Raw genomic sequence first — 26,528 nt, 5'->3', positions numbered from 1 at the left:
CAAGTTTATATCTTACATTTCTGACTCTCAAGATGCCACAGCCATAACTCTCAAAAAAAGTCAAAATTTATATTTTGTATTTCTGAATGATTTCTTGCAATTCCAATTTTATAACTCACAATTCTGAATTCTTGGAAATACAAGAAGAAGAAAAAAAAGGTCAAAATTCTGATTTAATCCCCCAATGAAAAACGGCAATTGCACCTTTTCATCTCCCAATTCTGTTATAAAGAATATTATGTAGAATTGTGGTTATTAACTCAAAATTACAAGTTATAAAGTCTGAATTATATGTGAATTTTCAAGTGAGATAAAAAGTCTCAATTACTTTAATTCTTATTCCGTAACAGAAACACGGCGATAACAGTATCGTTTCCAAAAAATGTGCACTTTGATACCCGCTTTCAAAAGTTTGCAGTTATCGTGTACGTGAATAAACAGCCAAAACACACAGAAAGTTTTCCGTACACAGACACCCCCTTAAAAAGATCAGAGCGTTTTTCTGTTCTTTTGTTGTTGTTGATGTTTTTTTTTTTTTTTAAAGATCCAATATATATTTCCTGATAAGTGCCCTTAAAATATCATGAGCCTTTTCCTGCCAATTCAACCCATTTTGTTGAAGCAAATATAGACAAAGCAAAGGAAGGACACAGAAAGAAGCGTTTTTAATAAGCAGAGCTACTATGATATTCAATAAGTCAAGTACGCGATGGTCTTTGTCATTTTTCATTGGCGATCCGGCTGGCCCGCCCGCAGCGGTTTCGCAGTCGATCTGAAGCGTGTGCCACTGCAGCGATGACAGCAATCTATCTCTTCAAAGTAAACATCATGAATATGAGATGATGACGGATTAAAGACCATCCACACCCCTGTTGAGATTAAACAGGTCTCTCACGTGATGCAGGGCAGAGCTTCGTCTCCTGAGACGTCTTGCTTCCATAGTCTGAGAGATGAAAGCCGGAGCAGCAGGGCAGATTTAGGGGGAGAAACGGGCACGAGAGCGCAGGATTACGGGTCGCAGCGTGAGGCTGGCAGGGGACTTCCTCTGTGTTCGCTGCGAAGGCCCATCTGGCACGTCATTACTGTATGTCTATACCCAACAATACCAGCCCTCGGGTCAGCAAGCAGCCGCCCCATTGCCTCCAGCACCTGCCAAACCTCCGCCTGCTCCATCAAAGCCCTCGTGCTCAAGTCCATCCGCTAAATCATTCATTTTCTGACATGCTCTTCAGTCCCATTTGTCATGCTCAGTCCCAATACCAAAAATATCACTGTGCCCCTTTGAGAAAAGTATTTGTAGACACAGAAAAGTACCAGCGCTAGCACTTTGTTTCAATGGTGGGTAAAAATGAGACTACTTAAGGGTTAGTTCACCCAAAAACGAAAACTATCCCATGATTTACTCATCCTCAAGTCATCCTAGGTGTATATGACTTTCTTCTTTCAGAATCAGAGTTATTTTAAATAATGTCCTGACTCTTTCAAGCTTTATAATGGCAGTGAATGGCAGCCCAAAGTTTGAAGCCCATAGAAGTGCATCCATCCATCATATAACTCCACACGGCTCCGGGGGTTAATAAAGGCCTTCTAAAGTGAATTGATGCATTTGTGTAAGAAAAATATTAATTGTTAACATGTTATAAAGTAAAATATCTAGCTTCAGGCGCATAGTCTTCTGTATTCAACTTACAAAGAAAGTGTGTTTTTCCAACCTGTGTGTTGTTTTTTCCCCGTTGCCCTGCGATAAAACGAGCCATCCAATTAGATTTGAGCTGATGCTCATTGGTGTCTGAGAACAGATTTATTCATTTCTATTCTTTTTTTCACTGAATAATGCGATCTGAAGAGCTTGAAACGGCTGTTTTTTCTTCCGTGTGTGTCTGTTATGAGTCACAGAGCTCATTCGCTCTTGACTTGTCAATCATTGTGGCGAGGGGAACGAGCGAGAGACATGGGAGGAGCGAGTGAGACCGGGGACGTGCTTGTGAAAGAGCATCACCTGCGAGCCACACCGGTCTCGAGTCCTCTCATGAGGGAGCTCGGAGGCATTTAAGGACGAGCGACACCAGTCAAGGACGAGAGAGGACCAGGCCTGGACTTTACGTTGAGTTTTGTTATGTGTGTGTGGGCAGTCGTCCGTGAGGGGCTGCCCGCGGTTTACTTTAGTTTTGTTTGTTTATTTAATAAAAGTTGTTGAATGTTCGCCGGTTCCCGCCTCCTTCCTTCCTATTTCTATGAACGTTATTACAATCATATTAAGTGATCATAACTCCCGCCCTTTCGAATGATGATGTTGCGCTCATTTCCTGGATGTGAGATCCACATGGTCCCACTCATAAACTACTGAGAGAAACGTTTCTACAGATGAAACATGAACCCAAGTAAATATTATATAATGATATATGTTCTGTTTGTGTTTTTCATTGGCATTTTTATAGCAATAAAGAATGAGAAATGCGAAGCAGGTGTAGTGTTTAGTTTATTATAAAACACTACACATAATGCACGTCTATCCACATATTTAATCAAAAAGCTCAGTTCGTCTGTGTTTCACTTAGCTTTATCACGTCACGCTCAGTGCTCACGTCGAGCACAGAAAATGTATATTAATTATTTACACACAATAATTCTTGAAATTTTAACCCTTGTGTCAATTAAAAAAAAGTTCAAACAGTGAGTATTTGTTTAAATGGGTCCAACCTGAGAAAAGGGCACTATATAGTAAAAATGTTATTCAAAATTTTTTTTTACGCCTTGCCAAGCGAATGAAAGCCTATTTACAAAGACTGAATTCAATGTAATACTCAATTTAAGATTGAACATTTGTCTGGAGAGTCTGCTCTGTATTTTCTCCTGCACAAGAGTTCTGATCAATGAGCATTATTCAAAAAGACTGCATGCAATTGGATAGTCCTTCAACCAATCAGACAAGAGGCGTGATCAACGGGCAACGATCCATTGCTTCCAAGGGGGTAATCTAGCGCTCGGAAAGCGTACCACCCATAGGGGCTGCCATTGCTAACCAAGCCATCACCTGCTGTTAGCATCCCATTGACTCCCATTCATTTTTGAGTCACTTTGACAGTGAATAACTTTACATCTGAGGCGTTTAAAGACTCCGTTTGTCCGTTGTTTATTTCTAAAGAAACACGACAATGCATAAAAGGCTCCATTACCTTGTATCTTACACTATCGCCCCGCAGAAGCTGTTTTTGTAAAAATAGGCTAACGATTGAGTCATAACCAACGCGACTCTGTCGCACAGTTGAGAAATTACCGTATAGACAGGAGGAGACGCTCGGGAGCAATCTTTACTGTCTATGAGGCAGTCGGGGGGACGTGGAGACAAAGTCAAGGGGGAAGAATGGGGAGAAGCCGATAGTGAGCCAAAAGCAACGGGAGAAAACATTTAAACAACGTGATTCAGATTTTACTTTCCACAACTACTAGAAGACCTACAGCTGTCAGACAGGAGGCTCACGTCACATCTACGTCGTCAAGCTCAGTCTGAGCCTGCGCAGTTCGCTCAGCCATCAGGAAGTGAGCGCTTCTAGTTGACCTCACTTTCCGCCGTTGAAGTCTATGGAAACGCTCTGTCCATTTCTTTTACTGTCTATGATTGCTTCTCTATTTGTCATCGTGTTAAACCTGCCAATAGTGTGGCAGGTGGATAAGCCAGTCCGTGATTGTATCCCGCAAAAGTGTAACAGAAGCAGTAGAAATTAATGGTTTGCCATGTGAAATCAAATCGCCGGCAGATCGGGCAGGGTTTACCCAGTCTAAAAGACAGCATCATTGTACAGCTAAATGGGCCTAAGATTTAAAATTGCAAAAGTTTTATTGGGTTTCAATGTGGAAATTTTTGTCCAAGAGGTCCCGAAAGAAACTATTATTTTATGTTACTAGTGTAAAATCAATTTATTAAAGGAAATGGGTGTGGAATAGTAAAACTCAAATAAAAAACACACACGTGCCTAAATGTATGCAGTTAGCAATATTATCAAATTAAAAATAAAATAAAAACGAAAAGACAAATGTCAGATTATCATAGTTTATAATCACAGTTAAACAAATAATTCAAAGTTTTCATCTGGTACAAGCATAAAAATAAAGTCAACATGTACAAATCACTGCGATCCAATTTAATAATTTTATAACAATGTTTTATTAAAAATCATCCGCTGGGAGATAGAAATGTCTGAAGTTGAGGAAACCCGATTCAGTAATCTAGTATTGCATTTCAAGCACGGTCATCTGGTGCATCATAAAACTACTTTATTTTTTATTTTGGTGAAATGACATTTCTTCATTCTCAAACTGAATAAATCCTTTGAGTTTAGTCACAGCTACAGGCTTCACAATGTCAACTAAATCACATCAATATTCCTAGCATTGAGTGATGAATCTTGTAAACAAAGCAGAGATGTTGGAAAGCTGCTCGAGGGCTCTTTCTGTGGCCATAAATAAGCCAAGCATATTTGCTCTGCTGTTAGCGGTGTCTGGCACACAGGCCTAGTTAAAGTGTCATATGAACACAGTGAGAGGCCTCAGCGGAGACATACTATTTATGTTTTATGGCTCCAAGGGCTCCTCAGCTGAGATATAAACACAAATATAGCCCAAATCAGCATTGTACGCTCTCAGATCCATCACCTTGTCTGTGCTCAGACACACATCGAATCTTTGTCTATCACTTTTCTACACGCATACCTGGAACCGGAGCACACTCGCAAAGTCCAGTAACAACTAAAGAGCCATCAACCCCCGTGTGTGACATCTACAGTGTGTCCAAACTCTCGTCTGGCTTTTCCTCACTCCATCACCTTCCATACTGCCACACACACACACACACAACCTGCAGATTACCAGCCCTCAGAAAAATGCAGCTCTGTTTAGAAACAGATGGGTTCAGCGGGGTGTTTGTACCATACAAGGTTTTTTGGAAGAGAAAGAAAAAAAGGAAATTAAAAATGTTGCATTTTTCCAGTTGCCATGAATCCTTAATAACAATAATAAGTCATTGCCAGGGAAAACAAGCATTTACATGCAAATGTCGAATTCAAATGAATCTAGAGGAAGTAAACAAGCTCAAACCATGAGACGGCATCACACTGTCAGGTCTCGTCCTGATCTCACACCAGCTGTAGGACTAACACATTTCACCACATTTCTACTCATATAGCTGCACAAAGCCTCAAAGATTCAAATCGCTGAGTTTGATGATTACAATGTAGTTTCCATTATGAAGGATGTGCTAGGGTGTTATAGGTGGTAGCCAGGGTGTTGCTAAGTGGTTGTTGGATACCGGGTAACTGGAAGGGGGGTGTATGGGGGGACTGGGCGGGGCAAGGCTAACTGTAGATTTTTTTATGCAAAAGAAACCTTTTTAGGCAGTTGTGGCCTAATGGTTTGTGTGTGTGTGTGTGTGTGTGTGTGTGTGTGTGTGTGTGTGTGTGTGTGTGTGTGTGTGTGTGTGTGTGTGTGTGTGTGTGTGTGTGTGTGTGTGTGTGTGTGTTCTGTCCTCACAGCTGTGTGTGTGCACTTCGATGGGTATGGGACACTATATTTTGTTGTTGCAAAGGTGGTTCCTATGCCAGGATGTTGCTAAGGCATTCTTAATAGCCTTTAGTGCATTGTTGCTAGGGTGTTATGGGTGGTCACCAGGGTGTTGCTATGCAGTTGTTAGGGTGTTCTGAGTAGTCTTTAGCACATTGTTCTATTGCTGCAAGGGATTTTTAGGTGGTCGCCAGGTGTGTTTAGGTGTGTTGCAATGTGGTTGCTAAGTTGTTCTTAATAGTCTTAAGTGCATTGTTGCTAAGGTGTTATGGGTGGTTGCCAGGGTGTTGCTATGCAGTTGCTAAAATGTTCTTGTTCTCTTGTTGTAAGAGTTTTATGGGTGGTTCCCATGCCAGGGTGTTGCAATGTGGTTGCTAAGGCTAATACTCTGTAGTGCATTGTTGCTAAGGTGTTATGGGTGGGCACCAGGGTGTTGCTATACAGTTGCTAGGGTGTTCACAGTAGTCTTTAGCACATTGTTTTGTTGTTGCAAGGGTTTTATGGGTGGTTCCCATGCCAGGGTGTTGCAATGTGGTTTCTGAATAGTCTTTAATTCCTAGTTAAGCGGTTGCTAATGTGTTATGGGTAGTCAACAGGGTGTTGCTATGCAGTTGCTAAGGCATTCTATGTAGTCTTTAGCACATTGTTGTGCAGTTACAAGGGTGAATAGTTGCCACTGTCTTGCTGTGCAGTTGCTACAATGTTCAGAGCAGTTTTTAGTGAAGTTGCTGAGGTGTAATGGGTGGTTGCTAGGACGTTTGTAGGTCTTTTTCAGTTGTCATTCATAAATTCCTTGTTTTCAACCACAGACCAATTCTGTGTTTTTTTTTTTTTTATCTAAAGATCATGAGCAAATCTACATAACATCTCTGCAATTACAGTTTCACAGCATGTCAAATCTAAAGCTAAGGGGAAAAACAATGCTGCATTACACTAATGAGTATGGGAGCATATATTCCCTTACAAAAAAAATTATAATGAGCAAGTTTCACAGACTGTGCCACAAACTCCCTCTCTGTAACTTAATAAACTCAGCAATCAGCTCTAACAATAAGTGAAGATAAGCAACCGTGTTTTCCTATTCACCATGTGCTAGTCCAGATGGCAGCGAGAAGTGAGGCTTCAAAAAGCCTCCAATCAGACCCGTCTAGCGGCTTTAACTAGAACATGTCTGCCAAAATAAAGTGTTTACAGGCCATTTTCATTCAAGAGGCGCATAGACTACATCAATGGCCCATAGAGAATTCAAGGAGACGGTGGCTTCATCTCAGAATTATACTAATTTCACAGAAAAGGAGTGAAAATTTGACAACAAATCTGTGAATTCAGTGCTGCTCTCGTAGATGGTTGGATTTAAATTGCTGGATTGAGTTGCTATTACTATTTCTATTGCTCATACTAAAGGACAGGGAGATGACCAAAGCCCTATATTATATTATGTTATCTTAAAAATCATGCTATACGGTTTTGCCTGGCAGACCTAGGGACCAGAATATCAGAGACTTCGGCGGATGGCTCTTCTGACCGAGTAAATAATATCCCAGCAACCATCCAGAACATCATTGCAACCTCACATTTTACATTAAACTCCAGTTCTGTCACACACACATGGCCGTGAGCGCTCACACACACACTGAACAGGTGGCACTGCCAGACAGGAAGCTGCAGCAGATGGCATCATGCACCTGACTTACACCAACACTCGTTTTAACCACTATACTTTCAATTAGTATTAAAAAAAGATCATCTACATGGATAAATCCTGCGGTTTGTTTCGTTTTTTTTTTAGTAGTACACAAAAATTGTTTTGATATGGTTGTAAAACTAAATGGACCTCTATGCAAGGGTGCTCCAATTGATCGGCGCTGATCGTTATCAGCCGACAATCGCTTTATGTAGTTTCATCGGTGGTCTCTTTAATAGCCAACGCAAAACTTATGAGACCATTTTTTTATGCACAGCTAAAATGTAATCACTACATTCACCGGTCTGGCAGTTCTACCAGGTGTCTGAAAGGATAATAAATCTGCAATGTCTTTGCTGAGAGTGCAGACGGAAACCCTCCAGCAATGACAGCAAGACACTAGAGCTTGTAGTGCATTTCTTTCCTTCACAGTGGTGCGCTTTCTTTCCTCCCTAAAAGCCCAAACTTAACATTCAAATCAGCTAGATCAGTGTTATAAAATACACTCTACTGCTGCTAACCTGCAGGACGTGCTCGATAATAAAAAGCGTTATTAAAATTGAATTATGCATTAAGATACTGTTCCACGAGTGGCTTTCTGTGCGCATGCTTCTAGACGGAGGGGAACACGAAAGAGCAAAGTAAATCTTCAGTTTCGGGTTCGTGCATAAACAGATTAAAACACACAGAAATTTGTCAAAATGCCCCACTTGGTAAGTATTCACTTAAACACCATCGGTTATGTCTTAAGTAAACATAAACAACTGGGAAATAAGTCACATATGTAACTGTATATTGGATCCGTGCATTCAGTCTTAAAGTGACAGCATCCTAATATTTCGGCTACCTTCTGTGTCATTATTGTCAAACAACAAAAGACAAAGAGAGATTTAGATTCCATAATGACCATCGCAATCTACCCATTAGCGTCTGGTTTAAGACGACGGCATTTTAAATAATGGCGCAAACACCAGTAAATTGATGAGTGCAAACCTTAGTAAATCCCCTTGCGTGATTGATTTAAATACTCTCCTCCAATACACTGCGTCTGAGAGGGAACCTTCTACAAATGAGGGTTTGCACTGGCGCAAGCTGTTAGTAAATCTGGTCCTTGGTCTATAGTTATTTTGATTACTTTCTGTTGATAAAGACTATTTTTTTAAATAATGTATTTCACAGGAAAGCTATATTTGTTAAGCTTTAAGCTGTTTCTAATCACCTCTAAGTAAGGAACATGTTAAACATGTCGCTTGCCAATAAATAAGAGTTATCAATGAATACTTTCTCATCTCTTAAGTTCTTAATACTTAAAACCTTTGTTGTTAAGAATGGCTAAATAACGCCAGTGGGTCTATTTGAAGCCTTCTATTTATCATGTTGTAATATTTATTTCATTATTGGCCAATACTGCATCCATGGATCTGTAATCGGCCCCAAAAACCCTGATCGGAGCACCCGTAGGACTATAATGAGATGTTATGAACACTTTTGTAATGAGATGTACAATCAAAACACAAGGTGATAACCAAGTGATACCAATTTAAGATGGTCAAGCTGATTTTCAGGAACATAAAAGCAGGTTTGGTCCGGGTCTGACAGCTCTGACCAGCTTTATTAAAGGTGCCCTAGAATGAGTTGAAACAATACGTTAAATTGTTCAGTGAAGCGGCTTGTGAGTCCTGCCTGACCGTCCTGACACAACACAGACCGAATGAATGACACTTTGAGCAAAACATCTCGAATGGAGATTGATAAAATGCAGCTTACTTTTTTATTTGGTGTTTTCAGATCATCCGCGCGCGAGATGTCCGTGCGGTTGCCAGATTTCAGTAATTAAATCCCGCAAACAGAGCTTTTCTGTGAAAAGAAACCCATATACACTCCGGTTTTTACCTAAACATATCCAATCTGGCAACCATATGCACGCAAACTCTCTCTCTCGCACGGACGATCTGAAAACACCAATAAACAAGTAATCTGCATTTTATCAATCTCCATTTGAGATGTTCTGCTTAAAGTGTGTCATTCAGTCTACATTTTAGACCTGTCTTTTTTCTTCAACGATATTGCATGTTTATATAACGTTAGTCACAATGTAGGCTAACGTTACGCAGCGACTGTGATGTAGCCTAATCTGAAATACAAATAGGCAAAAACATCATAGGAAACACCATACTTCAGTTCTCAACTTATATTTTTCCAAAATGAATAGCCTTGTCAAATGACTATTGTTTTAAATTATACGGTGGTAAAGGTGACGTTTGCTAGAAGGATCGAGTGAACGATCTGTAAGCAAAGTATCTACGGTTGTATTTTGTAATACAAAATAATATTACTCTTTGTCATTAGACACACTATTTAGTTTGGTATGGTACTTGGTGTTTCCTATTGTTACTGTAATCATCTTGCGTTATCTAGACAATGCGGTCTCTCTAAGAAACTTTCAATTTAATCAGAAATTGTTAAACAGTCAATAAGTGGATAAATCGCTACTTACTGCTTACAGGAATACAGTTGCCACTTTCTTCAGTTTAAGACGCAGAGCGAAGCTTGCTTGAAATGGGCCGAACAAACAAACGATCTTGAATTAAATTGTTGTGATATCGGATTATAATAAACATCAACTATGACTGTTGACATTTTTTATCTGTGGGAAGGATATGTAAAGTCCTCAGGTCTCCTGAACAGCCTGGAACATGAAGTGTGTCCATGCGAGCAGCTTGTACCTGATGATTCACTCCATTTCTGCCTGACAATGAACATGTTTGGACAGATGCAAATGTTGGGGGCGTGCATATAAATGATCCCCAACGCTTGCGTCACGGTTGGGTTTATGTTGAGAATGAGAAGCACTTTTTTCTGTGGAGGTTTTGATTTACGAGATTTACATAAGAAGTAGGAGGCAATGATTTTCGAGACTCACAGTAGGTGATTTCCATGTACTGAACTCTGATTATTTCACCATGGCAAGGTTAATTAAATTTTTCATTCTAGGGCACCTTTAAGAAGGTCTTCCAGGTCAATCTCAACCATAGTAGTTGCATTTCTATTGATAAACTATCCAGACTAGCTGCTGATCATAAATGGCCAGCATGGAGCAGCCAGAAACCATTTAAACCAGCTAAACCACCTTAAGCTGGTTTTAGCTGGATTATCCAGTAGGGTTTACAAAGGGAAAACATTTCAAAAATATCCATTCTTAGACGTACCTTGATCCAATATGATGAGCTGAGCACTGGACTGCACATTACCGACATCATTCTCAGCTAAACACTGATAGAAACCCTCATCTGACTTGACCAGTCCCAGCACTTGCAAGTTATGCTCCTTCTGTAAAGAGGCAAACAAGACCTTTTCTGTCAACTTGACAATATATATTAATCTGCATTCACTATTTTAGTGCATTCTGTATCACAAATGATCATGTCAAAAGGTCAACAGCATGTCCTCACTCAAGTAGAGCGAGCTGACAACTTACAATAATCTTGAAATAGTCACTGGGAATGACGGCATCTCCGTTCTTCACCCATTTGATGGTGGGAGCGGGCGAGCCGGTGACCTCACACTCGAAGATGACGTCTGTGGCTTCATGAGCATACATGTGAGAAGGTTTCTTCAGGAACTGTGGGGAAGCTGAGAAGAGAAGCAAAAAAACCCCACTTATTTCTTGGGAGAAATGACACTCCAAATGTCTTTTAGTGCCATTAATCACTTCGGAAAACGACATGATTCGATTTGAAAAGAATCTGCTGCTTTTGATTCCTAACCCTAAACAACAGGATGCGGCTAAAATATTATGTAGCTCTTAATAGCCTGAGGAGAATGCAAAACCTCCGAAGGCTTGCCATTAATAAATGAGGTTATTTGATCTTGAAGATAAACATGACACAGATGATCTCAATAACACGGTAATGTGCTGCAGAATGATTCAGGCCCGTCTGCTGGGATGTAATTGGATTGTTGCTCTGTGTTGTGCCCGATGCGATACCACACAACCACAAGCCTCAGATGCTGTATATTTAATAAGCATTTCACATTACACATAACATACATTACATCACATCCCATTACACATCATATGCATGATTCATACCCTTAAATTGCAAAAAATGCATACGTAATATTGACTAAGTGATGTTTATGATGAACAGTGATGAAATATATATTTCACTCAGACTACTTATAAAATGATATAAACCGATCACTGACAGGTGAAGTGAATAACACTGATTATCTCTTCATCACGGCTCCTGTTAGTGGGTGGGATATATTAGGCAGCAAGTGAACATTTTGTCCTCAAAGTCGATGTGTTAGAAGCAGGAAAAATGGGCAAGCGTAAGGATTTGAGCGAGTTTGACAAGGGCCAAATTGTGATGGCTAGAGGACTGGGTCAGAGCATCTCCAAAACTGCAGCTCTTGTGGGCTGTTCCCGGTCTGCAGTGGTCAGTATCTATCAAAAGTGCTCCAAGGAAGGAACAGTGGAGAACCGGCCACAGAGTCATGGTCACCGGCCACAGGGTCATCATTGATGCCCGTGGGGAGAGAAGGCTGGCCCGTGTGGTCCGATCAAACAGACGAGCTACTGGAGCTCAAACTGCTCCAGAAGTTAATGCTGGTTCTGATAGAAAGGTGTCAGAATACACAGAGCATCTCAGTTTGTTGCGTATGGGGGCGGTATAGCCCATGCTGACCCCTGACCCCGCCGAAAGCACCAACAGTAGCACGTGAGCATCAGAACTGGACCACGGAGCAATGGAAGAAGGTGGCCAGGTCTGATGAATCCCGTTTTCTTTTACATCATGTGGATGGCCGGGTGTGTGTGCGTGGCTTACCTGGAGAACACATGGCCCCAGGATGCACTATGGGAAGAAGGTGAGCCGGCAGAGGCAGTGTGATGCTTTGGGCAATGTTCTGCTGGGGAACCTTGGGTCCTGCTGCCATCCATTTGGATGTTACTTTGGCACCTACCTAAGCATTGTTGCAGCAGACAATGTTCAGCCTTTCATGGGAGCAGATAATGCTCCTGCCACAAAGCACAAATGGCTCAGGAATAGTTTGAGGAGCACAACGAGCACAAACACAATGAGCAAAGGGGGAAAAAATAACAAATAAACATAATGGATTTTCATGGAGATTAATATTTTTGTGATTGTCAGTATACATGTCTCACAATCACCATCCAAAGTTATAATGGGAAATTGAGCCAAAGTGCAGATTGCTGGATGTTCTAGAATATCTGCATCTAGCATATGTAACATAAGTTGCAGCACCAGAGCCAAACTGACAGAGGTAAGGTGATGAATGGCTGTTAGTATGTGCTGAGACCTGCACACACAACCTGCTGAAAAACACTTGTCACACACTGCTGGGTTCCTGCTCAAGCCAGCTCCACACGGGACAGATGGTTCATGTTTCAATCACTCAGTCTATCTCAAGCCCAGGAGTACACACACACACAGGGCTAGGGACGGTAAGAATGTTGCATCGGCTGCACAATCACAGCACCACCCTAAGTCAGTTTTCATGTTAAAGTCAACACGAAACAGAATTCACTACAAACTATTTACTTCCTTAAGCTAATGTACTTCCTTCCTAGTGTGATACAGCAAGACATGGTTTTATTATCAGGAACTTGCTGGATTGGGAAAAGTGGGCTTTTTAACCAAAACGGAGTCAGATCTAAACGTATGTTTGCAGTTGAATATGCAGGACTGCTCATGTTGCATTAACATTACATTAATGTTCATCAGACTTTATTTTCTGCAATAAAAATTGTCAAGATTTTAGAAAGGTACTACCTATAAAAGTGGCCCAAAACCACGCTTTAAGTACACTTTTTGGGAATCGGTTAACATTATTTTCCCACATCCTAGGTGACGTCAGTCAAAGTTGATTAATGAATATATTCTTTTAGAATAATAGTGATTCATGCACATAAAGGAGTGTCTATTAAGAAAGTAAACATGTTCAATTGTGATTTAATGTTGACTTTAAAAAATGATCTTGAGGAAATGTTGCTGAGACAACAGAAGAAAAGCTAAAGATAAAGCCAGAGCGTTTGTTTCACGGTCACAGACCGGTTACGTTCCCTATACATTCTACATGGAGATTCTAGTGATGATAAAACCATCTCGAATGACCACACAGCTCTTATCACCGCCTGACTTGCATTCATGAGCATGTCTCAGGTTTCCTGCTATATTACAGACAATGTCAAAGCTCAACACACACTCCTGTTTCTATTCATCTACCCTGCATTTCTGAGTAGGCTGGGAAACAACAGCAGCCTACAAGCTACTCGCTTATGTTCTGGGTAGCACAGAAAAGACAGTCTATCAAAGTTTAATTCAATTCTGGGCATTTCACCGACAGTACAATACAAACAGAGGTTCCCGGATCGCTCTGACCCGCTCACACCTCTGCATGCTCACTGTGGTTGACATTTCAAATCTGAGCAAACAAGACATGGAAGTTTTATTTCCCATTTAAAACAGGAACACAATAATGTTCTGGATTCAATGCAACCTGCTCTATGAATAGCATTATGTTGATTACCACAGAAAATAATTCTGGCAAGCCATAAAACAATAACTTGCAATAGGAGTAAACAAGACTAGCATCCCAGAGGGATTACAAGCAGAAATATGAATCTTAAATGAATTATTCAGCAAAAGCTACTGTTCTAGGCAAATTAACTTCAGGTTGTGTTTCCAGTGTAATTCCTGAACATGATACCTTTCAGGTCACTTTGCAAGTATTGTGTAAAACCTACCAAGTTTACTGGCTTGACATGCCACTGAAGTCGAAAGACTGGATCTGGAGCAATAAATATGAATGTACTTTTGTGTTTTTGCTTTTATGTCCAATCCTTTTGTACTTTTCCTTGTGAAAAAAGTACACTTTATCATAAAAATACTTATTATGGAAAAATATACTTTAAAAAAGGTGTTTTCTGATCCTTAATTGCATTGAAATTAAATGAAAATATATTAAAATGTAAATAAATGTAAATAAAATGTATATGAAATGCAATTAGTTGAATTTTTGACAGTAAAGTAGGACTTAAGTACATTTAAAATCTGTTATCTTTAAAATATGGTTAAAGTGTATTGTTGAATGTACCGAGAAACATTTATGGCAAACTATATACTTGTATGCAATGCATTTAAATATATTTGTAATTAAGGAGGTGTCTTTGTTACATTGTATTTATAAATTTTAAGTAATATTTATGAACTACATGTACTTACTATAGAGCTAGGGTTTGGTTTGGTTGAGGGTTAGTTGCATATAATTATGCATAATTTATAGTTAGTAATATAGTAACTACATGTAACAATCAGACCAAAATAAAGCGTATTACCAAAGAATATTAAAATTATAATTAAGTACCTTGCATGCGCTTTTATACGTTTTTAAGCACAGGAAAATATTATTAAATTCAGTTTTATTTTTTTATTAGACTGTTGAGCCAAAAAAAAAAAAAAAAAAAACATTTACATTTGGGATAGATTAACTTTAAACATGTTGTTCTATTACTTTAAAAGCTGAGTTAAAGCTTAGTTTGGGATTGACTTAAAATTTACAGGTGAAGAATTAAAATTAAATGTAATATTAACACAATAGTGAACAATAACGAATGACTTGGAGATGATTATATTTTTAAACCCTGATTTGTTAAACTGTGTATAAATCTAAGTGGAGCAAAACAGCTCAAACTAAAATAAAACCAAGATCAACAAATCTTTAGCTCTTCAGAATTACCCATTAAGAAGTAACTATTATATAAGCAGTATTTATTTATACAAAAGACATTTCTAATTGTATTTGTTTACTATGTTTTATCTCTGTTATCGAACGCTATCAGAATACAAAAGTCATGTCTGAATTAATTTATTTGTTGATCATTTTTCCTCCCTGTTAGCAAAAGTTTTCTGAGTACAAACGACATGCCTATGCAGGAATATATATATATATATATATACACACACACACACACACATATATATATATATATATATATATATATATATATATATATATATATATATATATATATATATAAAATTTATGAGGTCTCTGGAATCATCCAAACAAAACAAATATTACAACAGATCTATAGTTTTTTTGTATACTTAGTCAAAAGTCCAAGCGGCGACTATAGTTGCCAGTGGGCAAATGACTTGTAAGTACATATATCATGGGGAAATAGGGTATACTGTGTTAATAGGCTAATCAATCAAGATTTTTGGTCTTGTTTAGTGCTTTTTGCTTTCATAATATCCCACCTAAAACATAACTTAACCCTTTAACTGACATCTCTGCTGTATAGTAGACCTTAATTTGATAGGGAAACATATTACGTCTTGTGAGGGCCAACATTATGAGGCCTCTTTATCCAGTTTGGGTATGTTTCATTAATTGGTCAAGGACCCTGATTCATTTTATGACTAGTTGCTTACGATTCCATTATAATGAGGAAAATCAGACAAGTAATGAGTTTAGGTTATCATTATATGAAATCACCTATACTATAGTCAGCCATTGAATACTTTGAGACTATTTTGTTTTTTTTAATTATATAGATGTCTTTTTTTGTCATTCTATTTATTTATTTTCATTTAACTTTTTGATACAAAATGCCCTGTTGGGGCAACTTAATGGCTGTACTTTGTTCTGGACTATGTCTCAACAATTTTAGACAAATGGATTTGTTGTTTATTGTTATTTCATATTCAAAAGATTATAAGATAGATGCAGTTTTTTAAAATTTGCTTCAAAAGTTCTTTGACTTTTATACATAATAAATGTGTTTATGAATAATGACTGATCTGTTGAAAGCAGTTATTTTGAGTTAGATACCAAATATTCACATTGAAGGGGTGCTTATAACACATTTGCCCACTGGCAACTATTTGCCGAACATTCGAATATGATTTCCCCAGAATAAACGCAGAACATGTTCACATGACTATGAAACCATTCAGAAAAATTTGGGCACAATTGGGTTTAAGAGCATATTCAATACTTTTTCACAAGGGATACATTGAAATTATTATCTGTGGAAATCGAAAATATCCCATACATTCTGCTGAAGAAGTGAACTACTCAGAGCACTGAAGCAGAACCAAATTTCTTACCTATTTTTGTCACATTATATAAAAAAATGCTTTGCAACAACACACTGATCAGCAAACAGCCCACGCTGAAAGAAGAACAGAGAGAGTGTTTGACACTTGGATCAGTTTGAGTTTGGCTTTGCACCTCTTCTGTGAGTTGTTGGATTTACTGTAATATCTATCGCTCCAACACAATACCTCTCCCACGCACAAAAGCACAGTAAAGGTTTGAAAGCAGGGGCTGGTTCCCCCAGTATCTTTCATCTCGCCACAGTGTAGGATCAATTCTCAGCAGACAGACAGATGGCTAAAGCTCATTACACACCACACATCTGCATGAAATCTACGGCCCAGATTCTGTTCCATTCTTTGTAATTTCACACCTGTCTGAACAGTCTCACGTCCCTTTCATCATCACACAATCAAATCTCACGCGCTTTAGTAGAAGTCCCACCCAAAAGCTATAGTCTGAGCAATTACGGAGAATCCTATATCGGTTTCTGGAAACATGTCTGAAGTGTGATCGGACCGTGCAATCGAATTACAGAAGAAACTACACTTCCTCTGAACATCACTAGAGGAAAGAGCTTTACGGTGTGACTACATTACGATCACTTGACCAGTCCTTTATAAGTGAGGTTTAACTAGGGTTGGGTATCATTTTGGTGTTTTTCGGTTTTGGTGCCAAACCGGTACTTTTAAAACGGTCCCGGTGTCATGACAAATCCTGTCCCCCTGTGAAATTCTGTCCGCAAGGACCCCCACAGCGATTCTATTGGCTGAAAGAAATTTTAATAGGTAATCTGTTCAGAGCCTGATTACAATTCTTACAAAATCGCGTTTTGATTTTTGCTGTTTTAATTGTCTTAAAGTAGTCTTTAATGTCTTACAAATCATATGTTTCATATACTAGTAGTATATAACTGAAGCTATAAGGGCTAATATAAGATATATACACATATCTCATATATAATCTATTTATTTTGTGCACCTGTTCTGTATATTGCTGTTTTATTTTTATTTTATTCTTTATTATTTACATTATAGGTACATTACTGTCATGATTTTGTATTGGTACTTAGTCTATCAGTCAAAATAATTCAGAACATGTTTTTGCTCCCATAGAAATCAATTACATATTTTAAATTAAATAAATGCTTTCCGTGTGTATGTGTGTACTTAGTATGGCAATGAATTCATAGTTTATTTTTAAACAATTGCTTGTCCAGAACCATGTATAACACATTATGATCAGGCATTTAAAACCGCTACCAGCGGACACGATTTCACAGGGGGACGGGATTTGTCATGACACCGGTGCCTAAGCGGTCCCTGAACCGATGCTTAAACAAAACAAAAAAATCTTTCATTTGAAGAATTTATTAAAAGTTTAAAGTATACTTAAATATATAATTAGATACAAAACACAATTTACTTAAATTCCCAATAAAAGCTAAAGCCACCTAACCCAACTACAATAGGCATAATTTAACACTAAAGAACAGCACTAATACTAGTGATATTACAGCACTAATAACAGCAAAGTAGTCTGTAGTCTTGGTCTGCTACAAACCAGCTTCAGTTCAGCATTATTTAGCATTAATATGACCATATTCTCTGGCTTATAACGCATCGCCTTATTGTTTCCATGGCAACTTCTCACATCACATGACACACAGCAGCCGCAAAAGCGCTGTATGACAGCTCAGAGCTCAGCTGTATTGGTTATTATTTGTTTTTCATTTTTTTAAATTCAAAATATTCACAAACTTGTTACCTATGTTATGAGCTATCTGATATTCTGATTTTCAAATTTGTGTTAGTGAATGTGTTTTGCCATAATGATCATGTTAGTTGATCTATAATGCGCGACCGGCGCCGCCATGTTAGTTTGCGCCTCAGAGAATCGGATCTGTCGGATTTATATCACGTAAATTCATCCTCGTCTCACGAAACACATGAAAGTAACTCGGAGAAGACTAGAGTAAACTATATAGTTATTGATATAATAAATAAAAACGTTATAAATAAAACAGGCAAATTATAACTGTCAGAAAGGATTGTTATTGCCCACTTCCATAGACATCAGTGTGTTTTTGCAGCTACATGTGCATTTAAATGTCTGAAACCTAAAATGAACATGATTTGGTTGAAAACACTGAATCATTGTGATGTGACGAGCACTGTGTGTGTGTGTGTGTTTGTATGTGTGTCTCTGGCTCAGCGTCAGCCAAAGCGCGAGAGCACATTTGATGGCACCGAAACGAGGAACCGAAATCTGCGTTCGGATTCGGTCCAGTACATACCGGTTATATAGCTACCGGTTCTATATTAGCACCGGGTGGTACCCAGCCCTAGGTTTAAGTCTACCTTTCAGCGTGAGCTCGGTCTTGGCCTCAATGGATCCGTTGGCGTTGTCTGCCAGGCAGATGTAGACCCCGGCGTCCTCCTCGGTGAGATTGAAGATCCGCAGACTGCCCCCGCCGAGCTGCTCAAAGCGGCCCGTGCTGTGCGGAGAAGAGAAAAAGACGGTCAATACTCACCTTTTAGAAAGTTAAATGTATACTCAGCCTAACACTAATTCAATAACTGCAGTATAAATTTCCCTTCTCACATGTAACAAAATGGAATCAATCTTGCAAAGGGAGAATTGCTAAGAAAAAAGGCCGCCTCAAAAGTGTGGCGGTGTGGTTTAGCGGTTAAAGGTCAGGCTCGGTAATCAGAAGGTCTCTGGTTTGAACCATAAAGTTTTAAATATGGATATTTTTCTCACACAAATGCATCACTTCGCTTCATAAGGCCTCCATTAACCCCTGGAGCTGTGTGGAGCAGTTATATGATGGATAGGTGCACCTTTATGGACTTCAAAACAACCATTCACTGTCATTATAAAGCTTGGATTAGCCAGGACATTTTTAATATAACTTTGATTTTATTCATCTGAAAGAAGAATGTCATAAACACCTGTAGGATGACTTGAAGGGGATTACATCAAGGGGTTATTTTCATTTTGGGGAGAACTAAGCCTTTCATCCCTGTTACCAAAAACAATTATATTACAATAAATAAAAAAAAAGGTAACATGGTTTCTTACAATAATCTTGGTAGCAGGGTTGAATGGATGTCCTTGATAAATGCACAAAATAATTTGGGTAAAAAATTTATAAAATGATTTCTGCAGCAATTCATTTGCAATTCCTTTGCCCTATTGACAAACCAATCGACATTCAGCCGGGGAGTGGGGTGAATTTTCGGCTCAGGGAACATGCTGTGACGCTGGGCAAGAAATCAATAGTTTAGAGAGAAGAAGAGAGAGGTCACAGTAAGAGGTTGAGAATATGGCTGCTCTCTGGGCCAGAAAACACAGGGATGGGGAGACCACCTCCGCTCAACCTGATCTCTCAGCCATATTATACACCAGCGTTCTCACACGGACTATTTTAATTTCTCTGCCTGTCTCAGCTGTGAAGTATCCAGATCCATGAGTTGCATTCAAAAAAAAATCTAGGACACAACAAGTATGTCCTAATATTATTATTATTTTATTTACTTTTTTGGGCGTTGAAAAAAAAAAAAACACCCAGTGGAGGTGAGAGGGTACAATAAAGTACTATACAGGCATTATAAAATTAGACAAAATAAATAATAAATGAACACCTAAAGAAGAGCAAATCATTCCTACACCAATTCCAGTACCAAAATAACTTTAAATGCAACAGTTCTCTGGTGGATGTCTAAGGCTAACAGTCAACCTGACAGTGCCCAAAACACACGCCAGACCACAGGACTTGACTGAGAAAGAGTAATTTAAAAGACTTGTGCTCAAAGAAACTCCACCCTACCTCAAACATAACACATACCTCAACCCAAAGGAAAAGCAGCAGGTCTTATAAAGAGGGTCTTTGTCCTTTTGGGCTGAAGAACATGCAGTGAAACACGTAGGCCCACGGTAGAGCTTTTCCACTCAAGACATTACATGTTTTCCTTTCATGGACTGTGACGTTATTACTCGTACACTCTTTTAAGAGTGCTGCAAGTGTCTTATGATCTCTTCACGTGTCTCTAGTCAAGTGCCACAGAGACACAGGCCTGGTTACTGACAGGATCCTTTGTGGTGTTTTGCCTTTGATTTCACTTGATTTTCTCTGAAAGACTCACTTAGATTCTTTGTAAATGGATCATACGAATAAATTAGAAAACAATATGTACAAATATATAGACAATTAGCATAGTATTCTCAATGGAAAAAACAAAAAGGACAAAATAATACAATACAAGACAAAAAATGGCTTGTAATTTAATCTACGGTATTTTATTGATTTGTCACAAAATGCAGTGGCGATGGCGTCATTCATTCAACCCAAATTTATTCTAAATAACTACAATTATCAATAAATGCAAAATTAAAATGTGCTTCCTAACTAGCTAGAGTAGCTCCCATTTTGGAGTATTTTTGTCTTATTTTACGTCTTTACACATATTAACTCCCATTGACGGAATATCTTGGCTTTCTGTGTTTCCACTTTAATACAGAAGGTGGCGCTATTACGCTCCTAAAAGACTACAGAATCTCCTGATCAAAACACAGGCGAAGAAGCAACAGAAACAAGTGATATCATATGTAAGCAGGGCCGTTTTTAGGCATAGGCGAACTAGGCGGTCACCTAAGGCCCATCAGATGAAGGGGCGACAGTGAGTTTAATATCTGGTACTACATTTTGACAGGGGTGTGTGTAGAGAGTTTCACAGCCAACCAGAAATATGGTTGCTGCCCCCATTGGTTCCCCCAACACTATTGGGCTACAGTACTGTCAATCAGACGATTTCTATATTGGATCAGAGTACTGTAAACTACTGTCTGATTATTGCATATAAAGTTTGCATTTGGAGCACTCAACACCCTTAGATCAAAGAGCTCGGTTAATGCTTTGCCAAGGTAGCACTTTTTTAACCACACAATAAAGCTAAATACAAAGGCCAATTAAAAAAAACAGGACCACTAAAAAGAGCACAAATCTGTATTTTGTTAGGGCCGAATTTGTGGCATTCGAGAAATAGCGTAAATTGCTTGATGTTTATTGTAGAGGCAAGATATAACTACTTTCATTTCATGATATATTATATTTTGACTCTATAAAGCTTTTTGCTCTTACCTGCACCTCTGAGTGTGTGTTTGCACCAATGCATTGTTAAAGGATCAGTGTGTTTTGTAATTGTCTCATATAAAACCTTAAAAATTGTATAATAAAATTAGCTAATTCATGTTGCTTTTTAAGATTTGGCTGGGGGGTGCCAATAAGGATTTCGCTTAGGGCATCTAAATTAATAGAAACGTTCCTGTATGTAAGCATATGCATATAGCATGATCATCAACATTAAACAGCATATGAATCAAAACTGCCCAATGTTTCTGAATGAAATGTGGACCCAGGACGAGCTACAGGACTGTGAAGGGGAGTTGATGAACTCCATCGACTCCATCTGTGCTTTGATCATCGCTCTGAATCCGATCCAGACGTAGTCTTAGACAAAAGCTCCACACTCAAATGTTGATAAAAAAAGAATGCATAAATCTAAAATAAAGAAATCTATTCTCTCTTTTGATATATTGCATGTTCAGATATTCATAGAACAAACTATGCAGGGGTCATAAAACTTTTGTAAAAATGATCAAAAACGCTGGTGCTGGCTGGCAACTTTTTTCAAAAACGCCTACAGGGAAAGAGTTAAACGGCCCAATTCCTCCCAATTCATGCCCAATTCATTTTTCAACAAGTGAGCCATCTCCTCGCTCTTACAGTGTTCCTTAAAATTCTTCAACTTGTGTAAGTTGGACGCATACTGTTCTCCATTCAGGGTCTTTAGGAGTGTTTAGGGAGCAGTAATGCTTTGGTTCTATGTGTGGCGTCGCCTCAAATAACCCAGAACTAATGTGTAGCAGCTCACGGCTACAGGCTGGTTAGGGCTAACAGCTAGCGCTGCATATGCCGTGATGGATATCCAGTGTGTGGCTCTGAGGCCAAACTACTGGCATCCGTCAACAGAAATCCAACACCAAACTACCGGTGGCGCTGACCCAACCTGCCTCAGAGCAGCCAGCCTGTGATTGATGCCGTCATAAGATACAAGCGAGCGAGATGAAAGGCCGCCTTGTCAACAGCTCAGAAGGTTCTGGCATGGTCTCCATCCTTAACTGTTCAGCTCTATGGCTGTGACTCCAAACAGAGCAGCTACTAAAGCTGTGCCAAGGCTTGAATGAGGGCAGTGACACTATTCCTTCTGATGCCACCATCAAGAGTCGAGTGTTACTCTACTGGAAAATCCAGTTAAAACCAGATGGTTTCCATCCTCATGAAGTCAGGGAGATGCAAACGTGATATTGTAATGAAGAAAAAATAATTCAAATCTTGAAAGAAATATTTTGCTTACACTTTAGTTTCGAGTCCAATGTTCACTATTATAACTAGTTGCTTATTATCATGCATATTAATCGGATATTGGCTGTTTATTAGACCTTATAAAGCAAATATTAATGCCATGGCCATATCATTTAAAGGGGTCATATAATGGTACATGCACTTTTACAAGTTGATTATACAGCAATGTGTGTTGGTAGTGACTGTACACAACCATCCTAAAAATGATAAAAATCCATCAAGTTTTTTTTTTTAAATCTCCTTATATGTTTTCACCTGTCTGAAATCAAGCCCTTCGATGTGTGACGTCACACACACACGCCCCTCCCACAACTGTTGATTGACAGCAGCGTTTCAGCTCAGACCCGCCCTGAGCGAGCGCAAGCTGTCCGCCATTGTGGATCCGCTGGAGCAGAATGGCGTGTAAGCGATTGTGGTGTTCTGTTCTTGGGTGTAATAATGAACACAGCAGTCATTTTGATGTTGATTTATCTGATATATCGAATTGATACGGTTGAACTAGCACAGATGTTTCTCGAGAGACTCGCGTTGTCAAACTTTCTCCTGTTGTCTAAGCAACGCTTCCCACTCAAAGCCCCCACAGAACAGAGGGGTGGGGTTAGCAAAGCTCATTAGCATAAAAGGCACATGCACAGAAACAACTTGAAAACAGAGCTGTTTTTCACCAGGTCAAATGAGTGATTTCTTAGAATACTAAATATAATTTTTATTTAAAGTATATTACAAAGTTTTAATTTAGACACTAAATAATCATATTAAAGGTCGATTCCATCTTTCAAACTTTAGTTAGTGTGTAATGTTGCTGTTAGAGCATAAATAATACCTGTAAAATTATAAAGCTCAAAGTTCAATGCGAAGCGAGATATTTTATTTAACAGAAGTTCCCTTTCTAAGCCTACAGCGAGCGGCCGGTTTGGACTACAGCAGGAAGTGCAGGGATGTAATGACGTCACTAGAACCGTTTGTTGACTAACCCTTCGCCCACAAGAACACGCAAAATAGGGGGCGTGGTCTCGTTGCTCTCTCACGTGGAGAAGAGCGTGCATTCAGCGCTTGCATCTTCCCGTTATGGTAAGAGGCGGGACCTTTCCGGGCAATGTGCGCTAAGCTGCTGTCCAATCAAACACGGGAAGCACTGGCCCAATCAGAACTCGTTACGTGTTTCTGAAGGAGGGACTTCATAGCACAAGGAAATCATCAGGCCGTTTTTAGGACAGAGGAAAAAGCGCTGTACAGATAAGTCAATTGTGTGAAAATACTGTGTTTTTTTACACACGAAACATGAACTCATGTTATATTGCACACTGTAAACGTAATCAAAGCTTCAAAAACACGTGAAGAACGGGATCTTTAACTTGTACAAAAATCTCATTATATGACCCCTTTAATCCTAAATTTAACAACTACCTTACAAACTATCAATAAGCCATAATTAGCAGTTTATTGAGGCAAAAGTCGTAGTTATTTAATACACCTAATTTAAGTGACCAACCTTATTTATTAGTGTGCCATAATCGTGGCAACCTTACAACAACCTTATTTATTAGTGTGCCATAATCTTTTATCATTATTTCTTTGAAGAAAATAGTCTAAACGAACATATCGGACTGTTTACATGAGTCATAAATAAAACGTATATTGATTTCAATGTACTCTCAATTTACTGTAACTCCAAAAGAGGGCAAGTGAATATTGAACAGCATATTTTAAAATCAAGGATTTAGGGCCGTATTTAAAAGATTGAAGTGCATAGTCTGAAGCTCATGGCGCAAGTGCACTTAGGGCATGTTTGAATCCACTTTTGCTAGTTTAAGGTCAGAAAAAATGGTTGCTGCATGCGGTGGATGGTCTAAAAGGTGTGTTTTGGGCGTAACGTGCACTAAACCAATTAGTCTCACCTCCCATTCCCTTTAAAAGCCAGTTGCACTTGTGCCATGGTGGTTTCGCTATTTACATGGAGGAATTTGCAAGTGGAAAAACTAGGGATCAACAATCGGCCAAGTGCATTTGTTATTTAAACAATATAGGACTGGACGTGAAAATGATAACTTTCCTGGGGCTGAAACTAGCAAAAAACACTTGTACAGGTGGTATGGTAGGACCTTTAAAGTTTATCGACTGTGTTTCCAGTGAAGTTGAACTCTCCTGTCCACATTCCTGATTTCTAACACACACTCACAGCGTTCGGCTAGTCTTGCGGCTGTCAGAACAGAAACTGAGGCTCTCTGTGTGCTTTATCATTGTCTCCGGTCTAGTTTATATGTAAATTTCATTAGATTATTTCGTCTATTAGATGGAAAGATCTGAAAAAGCCCATACATATACCCACCCATTGACCCTCCCCTCAGAGAAATCAGGACAGAAGTGGTTGAAAGTGGACAAAAGAGACGGATTAAAACACCAGGTGTAAACGGGAATGTGTCTAACCCCTCTACTTGTGATCCAATCGACCAAAACACATCTTGAAACCAGCTGTAAACAGGGAGTAAAATCAATATGAAGAGATTCATCGTTGGGATGAGTCGGAGTGTTTGTTTTTCCAGCTGGACTGTCATCATACCTTTCTTTATTTGTTTTGCAGGTTCTTCCAATGGTTAACCGATATTTTGATTAGCTCATTACTATAAACCCAAAGCCACAGCCTGCGTAATACACACACATTAGAGGTCTGAATGAACTGGCGGACGAGGCTGGATCTAGCGTGGATGTGTCATTAGTGTTGAGTGCATGGAGAGGACACAGTCATTCCTAAAGGGAGAGAATGAAAGGCCGGCACACAATTCATATGTTCCAGTGACAAACAGCTGCTGGACATTTGGCTAAATGAATCCCGCTATAGTGCTGCACGGTTTGTACAACAGCAGCAATGTCCTGCCAAACAATAAAACAGACATCCAGCACAATGCATTCCAACCCTTCACTTTCCATTCCAGCAAACTCATAAATGATGTACTGTAGTTTTACCCTCAGACGGCCCACACACGGACCACTCAGGGAACCTCTGATGCATATTCCATGCAGATATCATGCAAAAAAACAGCAAGCTCCAAGCTGTTTACTTTCCTGTAAATCCTATACTATTAATTTCTATAAAATATGTTGAATGAGTTAATAAAAAAGCTGATATTTAACCCTCTGATACTGTTCGTGTGTCGGTGAAATATATTTTAGTTTGATTATGTTTTTTATTTAATATTTTGTATTTTATGGTACTAAATTATATTTATGCAGTAGATATAATCCATGTATTGCCTGTTTGAGCATAGACCTGAAAATAAGATGTCTTCATAAATCTTGAAAGCTTTAGAGGACAGAATGATGTTTGGTCTTTTTAAAGACAAACCTTGTTGGCAGATTATTGCTGAATTTCAGAAAAAGTGAACTTGAAAAAAGTCATAAAATGTTAAATGTATTGTTATGGAAAATGCACAAAAACACAATTTTCTACTTAATCTAATTTGCAGCCAGGGTCATCCAGCAACTCTCCGTTGGCTTCCGAGCTGTAAAAACTAGGGATGCACCGAATCCAGATTTTTGAGGTACGGTCGAATACCAAATCCACTGGTTAAGATTCTGCCGAATCCGAAACCGAATACTGGATCCAACTCCCATCCTCAGTCCATTATCACAGTAAACACATTAATAACATAATCAACGTCCACAGCAGTGTATTTTTAATTTAATTTTAATTTAACAAAGGCAACATTATGCCAGGATGACTGTGCCGTATTG

The 26,528-nt window shown here is 39.0% G+C and overlaps 1 protein-coding gene across 1 annotated transcript in view; it reads right to left on the bottom strand.

Moving 5' to 3' along the window:
• Nucleotides 1-26,528, bottom strand: part of neo1a (neogenin 1a) — a 212,175-nt gene that overhangs the window by 50,370 nt on the left and 135,277 nt on the right. The window contains exons 5-7 of the mRNA XM_067456682.1: nucleotides 18,730-18,866; nucleotides 10,719-10,873; nucleotides 10,450-10,570 (exon numbers count right to left, since the gene is read on the bottom strand). Of these exons, the coding sequence (XP_067312783.1) occupies nucleotides 10,450-10,570; nucleotides 10,719-10,873; nucleotides 18,730-18,866 (413 nt within the window). The remainder of the gene's footprint in view (nucleotides 1-10,449; nucleotides 10,571-10,718; nucleotides 10,874-18,729; nucleotides 18,867-26,528) is intronic.

Source organism: Pseudorasbora parva, chromosome 1, assembly GCF_024679245.1.
Source record: "Pseudorasbora parva isolate DD20220531a chromosome 1, ASM2467924v1, whole genome shotgun sequence".
NCBI lineage: Eukaryota > Metazoa > Chordata > Actinopteri > Cypriniformes > Gobionidae > Pseudorasbora > Pseudorasbora parva.
The sequence above is the reverse complement of the archived record's forward strand: the minus strand, read 5'-3'. Positions and strand labels throughout refer to the sequence as shown.